The 15300-nt window shown below is 40.3% G+C and overlaps 2 protein-coding genes across 2 annotated transcripts; both read left to right on the top strand.

Moving 5' to 3' along the window:
• Positions 1-916: 916 nt before the first annotated feature.
• On the top strand, positions 917-3222 carry LOC145462711 (BTB/POZ domain-containing protein 6-B-like). Its single transcript, XM_081446295.1, has one exon. The coding sequence runs from the start codon at positions 1191-1193 to the stop codon at positions 2529-2531; it is 1341 nt and encodes a 446-aa protein (XP_081302421.1). The 5' UTR covers positions 917-1190; the 3' UTR covers positions 2532-3222.
• A 306-nt stretch (positions 3223-3528) lies between these two features.
• Positions 3529-15251, top strand: LOC145462710 (elongation factor Tu-like). Its single transcript, XM_081446294.1, has 10 exons — positions 3529-3667; positions 3813-3868; positions 5536-5572; positions 6406-6537; positions 6974-7140; positions 7710-7814; positions 8644-8715; positions 10018-10348; positions 10835-10986; positions 12225-15251. The coding sequence occupies exons 1-10, from the start codon at positions 3628-3630 to the stop codon at positions 12483-12485; spliced, it is 1353 nt and encodes a 450-aa protein (XP_081302420.1). The 5' UTR covers positions 3529-3627; the 3' UTR covers positions 12486-15251.
• Positions 15252-15300: the final 49 nt, after the last annotated feature.

The raw sequence follows: 15300 nt of genomic DNA, 5'->3' as shown, positions 1-15300 counted from the left end.
ATAAACCGTCTTGAGAACATTTTTTGCTGACAATGTCCGTCCAAATCATATACAATCTGGACCCTTTGGAATGCTTTTGTATTAACAAAGTATCACTTTTGAGGTTTATGTTCGATGTGAACCCAGTGAATTGTACACGTCCCGTTCTTGAATCGTATCGCACCCCTGACGTCTCGTCACTAGCTATAGACACTTTCTCTGTTTCGTGCTGAAGTTTCAGGGATCAGAATCTGGACAGAGTACGTTTTCTTTTTATTGAGCTGCTGTTTTAGAAAGGAGCAAGTTCCGGGGTGGAGCGGCGGAAATTGAACCCAGTCCTCTATTTATGTCGTGACCAAATCGACAGTTCGTTTCAACAAATGAAGTCACACTTGTAAAGGGCTTCCGTGCGTGTAGCAATGATCCATCAAATTTTAAAGATTTGTTGCATTTGATAATTTTTCAGGCAATTTCGAACGGCCTAAAACCTTCGCGAGTCTCGATCATAGACAAATTTCCAAGTCAAGTTGATTTTTCTTTTCCAATTGTATTGCACAGTGCAGGTTGCAAAATGTACACAAAATTCTTTGTTAGCGAATGTGACGTCACAAATTACATAAACATATCAAAGCAAATGGCTTTCAATTCACAAAGCCAACACTTGCATCATATTTCCGTAAAGAAGTCGTTTAACTTTTTATACCTTTAAAATGAAGCGCCTTTTTTCAAGACCAAGCTAGAAGGTCTGTTGTGATTAGGTCATATAAAGAGCCAGATAATCCGCGGAACACGCAAGCATCAGTAATTGATTACGAGTGTTTTATTGGCTCACTTGTACCGTGACAAGTAAATTTTTTTACGAGTAAACACCACGTTTGCTAAAGATTTCAACCTTTAAAAAAAGACACAACGAGGGAAACGAAACTCGGAAAGGTTATTAAAATCAAAAGGTTTTTTTCGCCACGTATTTGAGACCGGAAATCTTTAATTAAATCAGTGTTTGGATGATGACATGTTGGGTGGCATGTTCGTGCGTGACGAAATGGACACCTCCATAACAAAGACAAAAGAGAGTTCTAGCTGTTTCTATAAAGATTGTTAACCGTCTCAAGAACTGGAGAAGGAAATCTTTTGGCATTAACGTGGAAAACGGTAGTAAAGCATTTCTTCATTTAGCGGACACTGTCAAAGGAAATTTTCTACCGTCCAATATGCACGATTTACCGTCTGATTTCAAAACTCTGTCGCTCAGTCTGAGGGAACGCAACAAACGAATGTACAATAATTCGCTTATGAGCGATATAAATTTCATCGTAAGAGAGAGCGAAACGGAGAGAAAGATGTCAATCCCAGCTCACAAGTACGTGCTGGCCATTGGAAGCCCTGTGTTCTACAAAATGTTCTACGGAGATTTGTCAGAGAAAAGTGACTCTGTTGAGCTTGTGGATGCAGACTCCAACAGTCTGTTGGAACTTTTTCGCTTCTTGTATTCGGACGAAACCCATTTAACGGCTGAATGCGTTCTCCGTGTAATGTATTTGGCTGAAAAGTACATGATACCTGGCTTGCTGGACGAATGTGCCGAGTTCTTGAGCAACGAAATCGACGCCAATAACGCTTTGGACATTTTGAAACAATGTGAGTTGTTCGGTGACACCGACCAACTGCAAGAGAGATGTTGGAACATCGTTGATCTCCAGACCCGGCAATGCCTTCGTTCCAAAAGCTTTCTTTCCACGTCTGGAAAGATCTTGGAAGCTCTAGTGAAGCGAGAGACCTTAGACATTGACGAGCGCGAATTATACCGTGCAGTCATTTCCTGGGCTGGAGCACAATGTAAAGCGCACTCGCTGGAACCGATCGCTAAGAATATCAGAAAGTTTCTTGGGGGAGTAATGGCTCACATTCGTTTCTCGCTTATAAAAGACAGTGATTTGCTCAATCACAGTTTGGCATCTGGGATTCTTACATTCGAAGATTCCCAATTTACACAAGGGCTCTCCGCTTCTGATTTCGTTCTCGCGCAGTTAGATCACGATCATTCTCCCCTTCGGCTAAATAAGGCTCGTCATCCGGCGCGGCAAGGGATCAAGCCTCTTCGCTGTCGCCGCTTGTCCGTAAATGAACCACCTCGCCTATTTGTTCCATACGAAAGCACCAACAGCGTTTGCTTCATAGCTGATCAACCGGTGTGTATTAGCGGAGTGCGGATCATTTTGAGCGGCCAGAAGCTCAACGACAACTATGCAGTCATAACGAAACTGCTAGACAGCAATCGCAGCTGTGTGAGTTGCGTGCAAGGTAGCTATACAGTGGAGTTTGGAGGAACCGAAGGTTTACCTGGCTTTGATGTGTATTTCACTGAGCCTATTCTCGTCAGAAAGAGTGCAAAATATTTTATCACCATGTTCTCACCCGCCGAGTTGGATTTGCCGCAGTGCATTGGAAAGAAAGATCAAGTGAATTGTGCAGGAGTGAACTTTTATTTTCCTGATTCTACACACAGACAGTTCCCCGAGTTGATCTTCCATCCTTTAGCGCCCCTTTGGTAGAGAGAAAAAGCACTACAAAATATAAACACCCTCTCAAGTTTCTTTATGCAAATGAATGAACGAATACGATTAATGAACGGTTGACTGTATTATGATCGAGTATTTTTACGGGGACAATAGACAATTCATAAATTCTTGCATGTCTTGAAATCTTTAAGGTATTACGCTGGTCGATGGGTCACGAAAGCAACCCGTGATAGTTACGTGACATTTAATACCATGGCAACGAAGAAAAAGTGTATTTTGTTGTCTTGTTACTGTTCTTGTTTTTGCCTACATCATGGAAGGTGTCAGTTCAAAAGTCCGATGACTGGTTAATTCTCCTTCTTGCATGTCCTTGGAACTATGCTGATTTTATTTATTGACTTCGAGTAGTCCCTTTATATCTTAGTCGGAGGGTGCATTATTTAGAGTCATACTTCACTGATTAAGATTAAAGAGGGGCTATCCCTGGTTTTTGAAAGACTTGCGCCGTAAGAATAAACACGCTCTTGAATTGGAGCCTCTGTCTGCTCTCTGGAGGCGTCCGTAATGGATGCCCACTTTGCTATGACTCTATCTATCAAGGGAGTTTACTTGTCCTAATTGAGTTCATGTTGCTTTAATTCATATTCTTTGTACATATATTTTGCCCTGAAATTATTCGATATAACGTTTGATTTATTCAATAAAAGTACAGAATTCATCCGTTGTGATGGATGTGGTTTCTTGGTTTGTCCGTGAGAAGCGGGGACGGGGAAGGGGAAAGCGATTCCTTGGAGAAAGGATCTTGAAAGTTTAATTTCTGACAGTTGACGATGAAGTGTGCCACGTTAATCCAAATTACCACTAGGTATCAAACTGCAAACCTTGTGAAATGTAGACGGACCAGAAATTGGTGATGGAAGGACGAAAGCAAATGGTTGCCCTTTGTTAGAAAAGGGACTGGAGAGTAGTTTTCTTACACCACGTATTCATCGGTAGTTGTTCGATGCAGGCCATATTTCTCGCGGGCTCGAATTCACCACAACGTGACATGCCGAAAAGTTAGCTTCGAACGAAAAGAAGTGATATTTTATCAACATAAAAGCCACTCCGACCTCTTGGACTCGTAAATATGTTTTCAGTATCATTAAGAGGACTTAGATGTCAGAAAGGTGAGGTGTATTTTGTGTTTTTATGCGTTAATCGTGCAAGTTACAGTTTAAAAGACAGACTGCTACGATTCAGTATTATCGATTTCGTTTGTAAAAGTTCCCAAATCGGATTGCTTCGTTCATTGCCGTTTCTTGAATTTTTCAGCTCTCAAGGAAGCGATAAGAGGAGCCAGATCCATCTGCCTTAACTCCGGTTATAATGTAAGTTGAATTTAAGTAAAATGGTGGAGATTTCCAAGTAAATAAGACGTGTTTACGTAATACACGAACATGTATGTTGGCTTTTGTGACTTTCTTTGCAATATGAAGCAAAATGTTTGCACCAATTTTTCACATATAAAACCAATCTTACTAGCACGATCGTTCAGGAAAAACTCTCAAGCACTTCTGACCAGTTTTAATATTTTCATGCAAATAATAACGACCACAACGGACAGCACCTCTCCCACGCCCTGACTGCACTGGGAACGAGTCGGTTAGCCTTCTGAAAGTTCTAAGTGTCTGGGAGTTGCACTGTCCTTAATGGCTTGTTTCATGTTTAGACTGTTGAATAGACCAGTCCTGCATACCACACCATGCAGCGTGTCAGGACGTAACATGTCGATCAAAGTCGATCATCGAAAACGTAGTTAATAAGTTGATAGTACTCGATATTTGTCAGTAATTGTTAATCAACAAGTTAAATTTGTTGATAAAAGTTGATAATCACAAGATTTTCAACTGATTATCGATTTTATTGACAAAAATGCAGACAAATGTTTCAATCAGCTACGAAATTCAAGTAACCAAACCAATAATAGCTCCATTGACTTTTTTTATGCTGAGTGTAAACAGCTCTAAAGTAAATCTGTATGGCAATAAACTTAAATAGAAACCTGAACAACCAAGTGGTCTGTTATTCATTACAGAATAGAATGTTTAAATTACCTTGAGAAATGATCGATTAACAGTTTCAGCTGAACTAAATCGCAACCTATAACATAACTCGAACCAACCTAGTTCCCAGGGTCTCTCTAAGCGGGGGAGATGAGAGATCCTGTGAACTCAAAGTCGTGTTTTTTTCGGGGGGACAGAAAGGGCCAAAGTTTAGACTAGATGTGGGAAAAAATCGAGGCCAGGAAAGTAATTAAGAGGTAAAGTAAAGTAAATTGACATTTTATTTCATCAGTGTTTTTACACAGTTCAACATTTGACAAATACAAGCTGCTACGACTCTCCTCCCTCTCCGCTAGGTTGGCTAAATTCGCCAGGTTTGTATGCCCCTTACTTCTCCTTGCACCTGTGACTGTTGTACCAGTCCGCAACCTACGTATGCCTACGCCATTCATCGTTTTTTGTATTTCCGATACTTGTCGATTGAAATTGATCAAAATCAATCAAAATCAATCATAATCGAACAAAGTCAATAATCACAATAAATTGTGTGATCGACTTTTATCGATTTCCGATATTTGTCGATTGATTAGTATCGACAACGATCGACAATGATCGATTTTTATTGACTATTGAAATAATCGACATGTTACGTCCTGAGCGTGGTCAAACAATAACACCAGAATAAGGTTGGAGTGGACGTGTCAATCCATTCCTTACATGTAATTTTTCTTCACCCTGACCTTTTTGCCATTGTTTGTTCCAATGCAGGAAAGGTCTACGAGCTCCCTTTATTTAAGGTGGCAAACATAAAACAAAGAAATAATCTAAGTCCCAAATGTTATTCAAATCCCGTTTGGGACTCAGAATTTTTCTTTGTCCTATGCTGACAAAATGGTGAACATTCCTATTTTTGATATTTATTTACCAAGCTTGGCGTTTATCATCTTTCAGTGAATAGAGACATTTTGAATTTTTTGTGTTCTCTTTTTCAGAATTTGCTGTTTTTACAAACTGGAAGGAAAAGTGCTGGTAAGAATTTCATATTACTAAGTCATTTGGAATTGATAGTGCATAATATAAGTGCACTTAAGATAAAAGGAGTTTTTTAAAGGGTTGCACATGCACAATGTTGTGATGCCAAATTGAAAAAGTCTGGCAGAGCTCACATCGTGTCATGGGAAAATTAATAAAAACTAGATTAATTACCATTTGCTCTCTCATCAGCAATTCACTCACTTTAGTATCTTCATCTTGGTATTCTGAGAGTGTTTTGGGGATGGGCAAAGTCAGTCATAATTTTAGCACAATTTAGACCAGAAAGGTGGCAAAATTTCCATTAGATAATAGTCCCTTTAAGAGAGGTGCCGACTTACAGTGTATCAGAAGTTAAAAAATGTAGTGTGACTGAGTATGTATGTGTTTGCTTACACAAGGTGTCTGTCTACTGGAGAGTCTGTTAGTAGAGGTTACACTGTACAACAAATTCTGATCTTATTTATATTGACCAAAAACTTGCATGTGATGAAATTGTGAGGAAACACCACACACTGATAAAAAGTATCATCAAATGATGTCCTGGGCATCAAAATTTATTGTCCAAGTAATTTCACTTTTATGTCTGATAGACAACAGCCCCCACCTGAGAGTTAGAAATTACAAAGTTTTGGAGTAAAAACAAATAGTTACCTTTCCACAGAAATGCCATTTAAGTGTTCTTGACTTTCGCATGATTCAAATACACGGTAACAGGTAGTCTTTCAAAGGTGTATCTTATTAATTGTGAACTACATCATAAATAACTGCTGTTACCCCTATTAAAAAAACAAAAAAACATTTTTATTATTATTTTTTGCTTTCCTTAGTGTTGCAAGTAAGAAACTATGCCACCCCTGCTAAGAAGGCCACCTTTTCCAGGAGCAAACCTCATGTCAACATTGGCACTGTGGGTCACGTAGATCATGGCAAGACATCTCTCACAGCAGCAATCACCAAAGGTAAAAAAAAAATTATTTCCCTTCCCAAGCGTGGAAAATGTCTGCAGTTGACAAGCAACAGTGAACTTGTGAAGCACTATATGTACAAATCTTGATGAAAAACCAGTTGTTCATATGTCTCTTTCATACCAATTTTTCCGCATGTTTTTTCCACTTTTGCCTGTTGTTCTTTTATTTTAAATTCTACATATTTTATTCGTTATGTAAGTTATTCTAAGTAACACCTATTGTACAAAACTTGTATAACTAGCACATTTTAATTCACTCCAGTAGTAACTGACAATAACAGACATTACTGTCAAAACATATATTTAAAACTGAAAAGCATTGTCCTTTTTTAAAAATATATTCCTTTCAGTCTATCAAAACAGAAGCCCACAGATCTTTATTCAGGTATCTTGACTGGCTCCTCTCACTAAATGTTTTAATTTCCTAGTTTTGGCGGAAGAAGGAGCTGCAAACTACAAGTCGTACACTGATATTGACAATGCTCCAGAGGAGAAGGCTCGTGGAATAACAATCAACACAGCACATGTTGAATATCAAACAGCCAATAGACACTATGGTCATGTTGATTGCCCAGGTCATGCTGATTACATCAAGGTAAATCAATTTTCTATCTACAGTCTAACACCTCCTTACAGACACATTTATAATGTGAGCACTCTTACAGTTATATAACGGACAGTCCACTGGGATCCTGAAAATCTAAGTTTGTATAATCTATAGATCTACGGTACAGACGCCTCCACAGTACAGACTCTCAGCTCTGGGCCTTTGGTGTCCATATTGAAGGGGCTAGGTCATGCAATTTTAGGCAATTTTAGAACTCAAGGACTTGTCACAGATTTAACTGACAAGGCACAATAACACCTCAAAACTGTAGAAAAACTCAACAGAAACACAGAACGCCCTTCATTTTAGTTTCGATTGAAAAAATATATCAAACACTCAAGACAGTGTTTGATCACAATTTCAAACACCTCGAAGTTCGTCAAAAATACTCTGCTACCCCTCTTATTTTCAACTCTCTTCTTGGTGTTTAGAATTGTGGTCAAACAGTCTTTCGTGTTTGATATATTACATGAAATTGTCTAGGTAGTCTCAGAATGGTATGTTTAGTGTGTTACCACTCCCAGAATTCAGAAGTTAGTAACTTTTTTTTATTTTAGAACATGATCACAGGAGCTGCTCAGATGGATGGTGCCATTCTTGTAGTTGCGGCAACTGATGGACAGATGCCACAAACCAGAGAACATCTCTTGTTGGCCAATCAGGTTTGTGTGTGTGTGTGCACGAGCTCAGTATTTCTAGTATGTAATACTAGTCTGTAATACAAATCTGTAGTGCTTGAGTAAAAAAAGCTACCCATGTGAGGCAAGTAATACGCACCCTGAGCTGTGTATTAATGTAAAAGTAAGGTTACTGTTTACCCTAGAGGTGTCTCACGTCCAAGGGATATAGTGTCATAACCAGCTCTCTAAGCTTTAATTTGATATGGGCCATGATGGGGTTTAGGTATCTTCAGTTTGAATCGGATGCGCGACACTGCTCAAACGCGAGACACCTCTAAAGTTGCTCTAAAGGTATATGGTAACCTTAATGAAAGGAGAAGAGCATTTTAAAGTACAATGTTGTTCTAAGAGACTGCAAACCTTTTGGTCAGCGTCAAGAAATTGAGACGTCTGGAAAAAATCAAAAGGTCAACCAGCTTAAGTTAAAGCGGATTCTCTTTCTGTGGATGTTCAGTAACCATTATTGAATTTGAGTTCATCATTGCACAAAATCAAACTGGAGCCAGCATTTTCTAGTTCTAGTTTTGGATTTTGTCCAGAGCATTGGGCATTCAGTCAGTGCTGGCCACAAAAGCATGGACTTTAAGGATGAGACTGTGTAAAGTAGGGCATACAGTGTAATTTATCATACCCAACCCAATTGTATTAAAGATTCAAAACTAGCTCTCCTGTAGCCTTAGTGGACTTGAACAAAGAATTGTGGAGTTAAGACTCGCTCAGCTGTTAGATTTTATAGCAAAGTGCTGTTACATATGCATTTTAACTCTCCTCTGTTAGCTGTTTTTGAAGCTAACTGCTGTGTATACATCAGGTTGGTGTCAAGCATCTTGTTGTGTTCCTCAACAAAGCGGATATCGTAGATGACCAAGAAGTCCTAGAACTGGTAAGCTACAGTCAATTAACGCCCAAGTCGCTAGTGGAGGGGAGGTACCTATGAAGCCCGGGTACTGCGACCACAGTCACATCCCCAAGGCGCTAGAACACCCGACTGGCCTGCCCAACCCACAACCAAGCCACGAACCCCCCGCGCCAGGCCCCCTACAGGCACCCGTCACACTCAAGCCAGATGGCTTGAAAACAGAAGAAAAAAAACTGCTGAAAAGAGGGGGTGGGATAGGGAGGAAACGCCGAGAACCGCTAAACTACTATAATTCAACCCACAACGCCACGCTAACAGAGCAACGAACACACTGCAAGCACATGGGACGACGACGCACGTACTGACCAAGAATACCGCTGGGCAATGTCAGCCCCAGGGCTCCCACAGCCATGTGACTGCTACAAACGCTACAGAACGCACCAAACGCGTAACAAACGCCTACAAAAAACGCTACTGACCAGACTGGCTCCTGGTCATAAACCATGTAAAATTTCATTGAACTACATGTATATCAAACGATACAGAACGCACCAAACGCTAACAGATGGCCAAGACACTAACAACCGCCTACAAAAACGCTACTGACCAGACTAGCTCCTAGTCGTTAACTATGTTAAATTCCATTTAACTGTATTTATTATGGTTGTTTTTGCATGTAAGGCCTTGAAATATTGTGCGACACAATGCAGTGTCCTGCAAAACAGCTGAATTGTCTTGCATGTCAACTCCAAATATGACCGCATATTATAGTTGAGATCCAGTTGACTTGCAATTCTTTAACACGCACAGTATACAGTGTTGTCCACTTGTAGAAAATTTTGGTAGCATGGATAGAGGTCAGACTATGGCATCTTTGCAATTCAAAGAATTCTGTTCCACTCAAATTGAATAATATATACAAACGATATAAGGTCAAAGAAAAACGAAAAAAGAATTGTGTAATTATTATTAATCTTACTATGCTTTTTTTTAAATCAAACAATTGTAATACAAGTGCATTGTAGTTCTTAATGTGAGCCAAAAAGCACTGTTACACGAATCCAATGGTTGGTTAAGATTTCATAAGCCCGTGGACCTGCATGAAAATGGTGCTAGGACCTCAAATGCTTTGAAGCAGGGGTCCCCAATTTTCAGCAGCTGTGATTGGTGCATTTAGATTCTCGCTGTTTTGGCGCTGTTCGAATCTCGCTGTATTTTGTCAGGTGCAATGACGTGGCGTTAGATGGCGTCCATCAGTAAGAGGAATGAGTACTTGCATAACATCACGGATTGACCGTAACTTTCAAGCTTTTTTCACCCAAATAGGTAGAACTGGAGATGCGAGAACTTCTCTACGAGTATGGTTACGATGGAGAAAACACACCCATCATAACAGGATCTGCACTGTGCGCCTTGGAAGACAGGAACCCAGAGTTGGGCAGAGACTCCATTATCAAACTCCTGGAAGCTGTGGATGAGCACATTCCAACTCCTGCAAGGGACCTCGACAAACCGTTTCTTCTTCCCATTGAGGATAATTTCTCCATTCCAGGACGTGGCACTGTTGTAACGGGGAGAGTCGAAAGGGGCACGATCAAGACGGGTGATGAAGTGGAGGTTGTGGGTCACGGCTCGAAGGCAAAGACGATTGTGACAGGTAATACGAGGTTGCTAGTCTTAAAGGCAGTGACTTTGACTTCTAGAACCCAGTTTACGCTGGGGTACCTGTACATCACACTGAATAGTTGTTGAACAAGCTGAAAGCGAGCGAGAGCGAGAAGCCAGGCGTGAGACGCTGATATTCGCGAGTCAAGATCACGTGCTTCGCGAGTCCGTAATCTCTTTATACCTTGCTTCGCATTACAAAGCTTTTCAGAGGCCGCACAGGATTTCACGAAAAAATGGACTGTTTAGTTGCAGTGTGTGAGTACATAGAGTTGTCCAGACCTTTGCGCATGTAGACTTAAGTTGTATACTTACGTAAGCTCATCCTTTCGGGTCCCCACCAGTTATCCTGCGAGGATGTCATAACTTACCATGTCTTCAACGGAACTGCAAGCGTGCACGACCAAAACGCAATGCGCCACTTAATAGTTTGAATGTGATTGCAATAAAAAGTAATTCAATCTCTCGTTTGTGTCAGGTATTGAGATGTTTCACAAGCTTCTTGATAGAGGCGAAGCTGGCGATAACTTGGGAGCCTTGGTCAGAGGACTGAAGCGTGAGGAGGTCAAACGTGGAATGGTGTTGTGTGCTCCTGGGACTGTCAAATCACACACCAAGTTTGAGGCTCAGGTAAGCGAGAGTTTATTCTCGCGAATGCGAACGCAACGAGGCGTTATGAGCGAGGGGGCCTTGGGGCAATTAAAGGAAACACGGTGCCGCAGTCTTGTATCGTCCTAATCCTTTCTCGTCTTAAGAATCTTGCCGCGTTCTCCCACTCCTGATTTCGAGAGAAAACAGACAGCACTCAGTCTAGTGGCTTAGTCTTTGGAACTTGAGCAGTCATTACTATTATTTTAGTAGTTAGTGATCACGATACTTTCTCGTCTCACATGTACGCCGTTTCCAATCGATTGTCTTTTGAGACAATGCGTACTTGTAGTTTTTCGGCAGAAAGCGAAGGGAAGGTTCAAAGGAGGCGATTGATTTTCCGTTCCGCTGAAAGAGGGACGGAACATGTCGTCGTAGATCTGAAACGAGAGATGTATGCAGATTATGTTTACGTGAAGGGAGTTTTCAATCTACATTTTTTTCCCTTCGTTTTTCTCTGGTGATAACAAACATAAAGAGACTCTTTGTATTTCCAGAAACTGACTAACTGATATGCCTCCGTCCTTGTAAACACGCAAACAAATAATTTGGCCAGTATCCAGCAAACTTGACTGAAAAAGCTTGATCAATAACCCAGAAATATTTTGTTTTAGCTTGCTGTCTCACCTAACCTGTTTTAAACATAGACAGCTTTCCGCTGTTTTTTTCGTAGGTGTGAAGCAACAGACAGAATTCTGTCTGCTTTGTCTCACCTGTTAAGGCTGGTTACCACTAGTGCATAAACATAATCATAAGCCGACATACACAGACGTAGTAAGATGCTGATAATTAACGCCTTTTGTTAGAAATGCTCAAAGCATATTGTTTATGTTTATTACAATTCTTGTCGCTAAAATAATTACATGTAAACACAAAATAATTATGGTAAAAAAAATTCCTAAAATAAGGCCAAGGGATAAGTTGTTAAAGAGTTCAGGACCCCGTATAAAGACAGGTCAACGAATTGTTTAGAGGTACATATTATATTATCTAACAAGAGAAAATGATCATGGTCTCTTGTATCTAAGTAATACCAAAAGTATGAAAGGTAAAACTATATAAAACTGGAGTTATAGTGCGTATAACTCCATGAAAAACCTCTTAGCTCTAGCCTTAGACATATTTACATTCGTAGCACTACGAGTTTCTATTGGAAAATACTGTTACTACATGTATATTGTAGTTCCGTAAAACAATTTCTTTTCCGCCGTTCCGCGCAGGTCTACATCTTGAAGATGGAAGAAGGAGGAAGACATAAGCCGTTTGTGTCCAACTACCAGCCTCAGATGTATATCAGAACGGGAGATGTGGCTGCGACTATCACCCTCCCCGAGGGGAAAGAATTTATCATGCCTGGTGAAGACGCCACCTTTACCATCAGCCTCATGTTTGACATTGCACTCGAACAAGGCCTCAGGTTTACCCTCAGGGAAGGCAGTCGGACTGTGGGGACAGGGGTGGTGACAAAGATTATCGAGTAAACTACTTTGTTTGCTCTACCGACCCCTTCCTAGTAATTTAGTTTGGTGTCTATGTTCCTGTGTGGTTTCCTTGATTTAATTTTCGTCGTGACAAAACCCTTGTTGTCCGTTTAGCCAGCGCTGTTTTGTCTAATCTCTCTCTTTTTCATTGTGACATTTTGTCAAATAAGGGGAGTAAGGCGGCTTGGCCAACGATCAGTTGTGCTCAAAGACAAAAACTTTACAATCTAAAAAGAGCAAAGGCGCTCTTCCTTGTACAGTTATAGTTGATCCTGACATGCAAACGAGGCATGTGGATCTTGTCTCGTTTCCATGTTGATCACAACTGTAACAAGTGCTATAGAGTCATGCATCTCCTGTAGTTCAATTACAAAGCGTGTATGTTCTTTCAGTAGCTTTCATGCAAACATTTTTTTTGTTCAGTGAAGTTTTCAAGTCGGCCTTATGATTTCAGCTGACGACATGATGTATTTGTTCAAAAACTCCAATCAGAGTTTAAGGGGGCAACCCGCTGGCAGAAAGAAAGTCCATATTCCTAAACTGAACTGCGCCAGTGCTTTCTTCAGTCAGGCTTTCCATGGTTTACAACGTCACGTTTAGCCAACAACTTGTGATGCCGATGAATTGCTTTAAGCATTAAAGTACAAAGCGTGGATGATACTCCTACAACTGTGAATTGTGTTTCAAGAATACGTTTGGGCGGGAACTACAAATAATTATTGCAGTTCTGTAAATTAATCATGTGTCAAAAATTTCAAAAGCCCAAATTCGAAACAAATATCTTATGTTCATGATTAACAGAAAATTTTAAGTAAAATTCAATGGGTCTTAACAGGGTTATATTTCTGGTCAAAATCAATAACATCCGTTACTAAAGGCGCGGTTTCTTATAAGTTTTTTTTTCAGTAATCTGCATTTATTACTCTGGGCGAAATATTCTGTGATAGAACCTTTTGAAGGGGTACTATATAGGTGAAGGTTTATAAAATGGGCCTGCAGACAAATATTACACAGCAAAAACACAGTCGGTCCAAGAGTTAGCCTTCAACGCGGGCAAGATTGCGTGACGAACCCAAAGAGCGTCTACGAAGGCTACCCCAGAGGGTATAGTTCTTGGATTTAAACTGAAAAAGTGAAAAATGCGAAAGCGCATAAATAGGCACAGCACTGAAAAGGACTCAACAGAACCTTGGTTTACGCGCAGAGCGGAAATTCCGCGGTCACTGTCTGCTGTAAGAGAAACGAGAAATGTAGTCTGAAAATTTGTTCACAATGAAAGTATCTTGGTAACTACGGGCTACCCTTACTTTCAGTAAATTAATAACCAGTAATTAGTCTAAATTTTCATCTTCTCCCGGGAAGATCCATAGTTGCTGCGGCCATATTGGCTTTTTGTAGGGACAAGTTGTACGGTTATGATTTCAACCCTCCACCCGCCCCTCCCTCAAGAAAGCTAACCGACCCTTCCCTCCTTAAGTAGTGAACAGAAGGGTTATTGCCCCAATCTATATTTTACTCAAATCGTTTATTAACTGCGTCTGTACCAACATAACCCACAATGTTCATTATCGTACCACAACCACCACAACGCCAACAAAAACTCGAACATATAGCGCCCTGAAAGGGCTGTGTTATACTCGCTGTGAAACTTTATTTTAGGGAGGAAATTACTTCTATGAATCTAAATGTCAAAACCATAGCTTCATTATACGCATCTCCCAGGCGTAATAACTAAAGGTGACAAACAATCGAGATTAACTTTAAAAAAAGCTCAGCCTTACAGTTTTTCAAATTTCGCCATCCGTTTTATCTTCTTCAGTTTCTGTCCATCCGTACCTTCTTTTGCATTTGTTGTGTTATTGAAATGTTCCTTCACTGTTTTGAGTGGTTATTTTTATACTTCCCGCAATTTGGTGGCCATTTTCTTCCGTCTAACTGTGGCTAAAATTCGTGACGCATTTCCTTAAATGGCCACAAAAACCACAGTGATCGTATCTTGCATAACGCCCACAACCTGAACAAGATCCCGTATAACGGGTACAAAGCCGTCGATCGGCACACCAACTGCAAGTCATAAAACGATCACAAGGGTAAGGGGGGTCACCACTAACAAAATGTAACACCTGCAACAGCCTCTTCATCCAATCTTCCTCAACAACCACAGTTTTAAGGGTCTTTACGGAACAAAAATAATCTGGTTTCGTCGCGGAATAAAATCAAGGTCTTTTACGTTAGATGCGCAAAATTATTTGAATCGTTTTAATACGTGGAAAATGACAATGGTATGGTATTTCTGACATGGTAGCATCGCGGAACAGTCAGAAATAACTATTTTCGGTCAACGATATTTACATACAGCGGTGCATGTAACTGCCAACACCAGGCGGGAGCGACAGGAGAAATGAGCAAACTGAAACACGGGTTGACCAAGCTCGCAAATGGGCGTCCTTGTACACACATTGGTTCTCGGATTATGAACAGTGGAAATATAAGGATTTGTATAGGAAGAAGGGTTACATTCGTAAGGTTAAAAAATACGGAGTATAAATAACGATCAAGTTACTGTGTCTCCTTGGTTCTTCTGAGGTTTCTTAGTTGATTTATGGTAATTTAGGTGATTGTTAGCTTCACATTTATATAGTGGACAAATCAGTAAAGCGAAAAAACCTCCTTGTTAGCCTTTTTCACCGTTACTATAACTCATTAGCTTTACGATGTAAACCAACAGGGAAAAAATAGCCCGAAATTGTCTCACATACATGCTACATTATATTGTAATGCAAATGAGAAAAGTTAGCCGTGGAAAAGGCTATTG

The sequence above is a fragment of the Orbicella franksi genome, chromosome 12 (genome assembly GCF_964199315.1).
Source record: "Orbicella franksi chromosome 12, jaOrbFran1.1, whole genome shotgun sequence".
Classification (NCBI taxonomy): domain Eukaryota; kingdom Metazoa; phylum Cnidaria; class Anthozoa; order Scleractinia; family Merulinidae; genus Orbicella; species Orbicella franksi.
The sequence above is the reverse complement of the archived record's forward strand: the minus strand, read 5'-3'. Positions and strand labels throughout refer to the sequence as shown.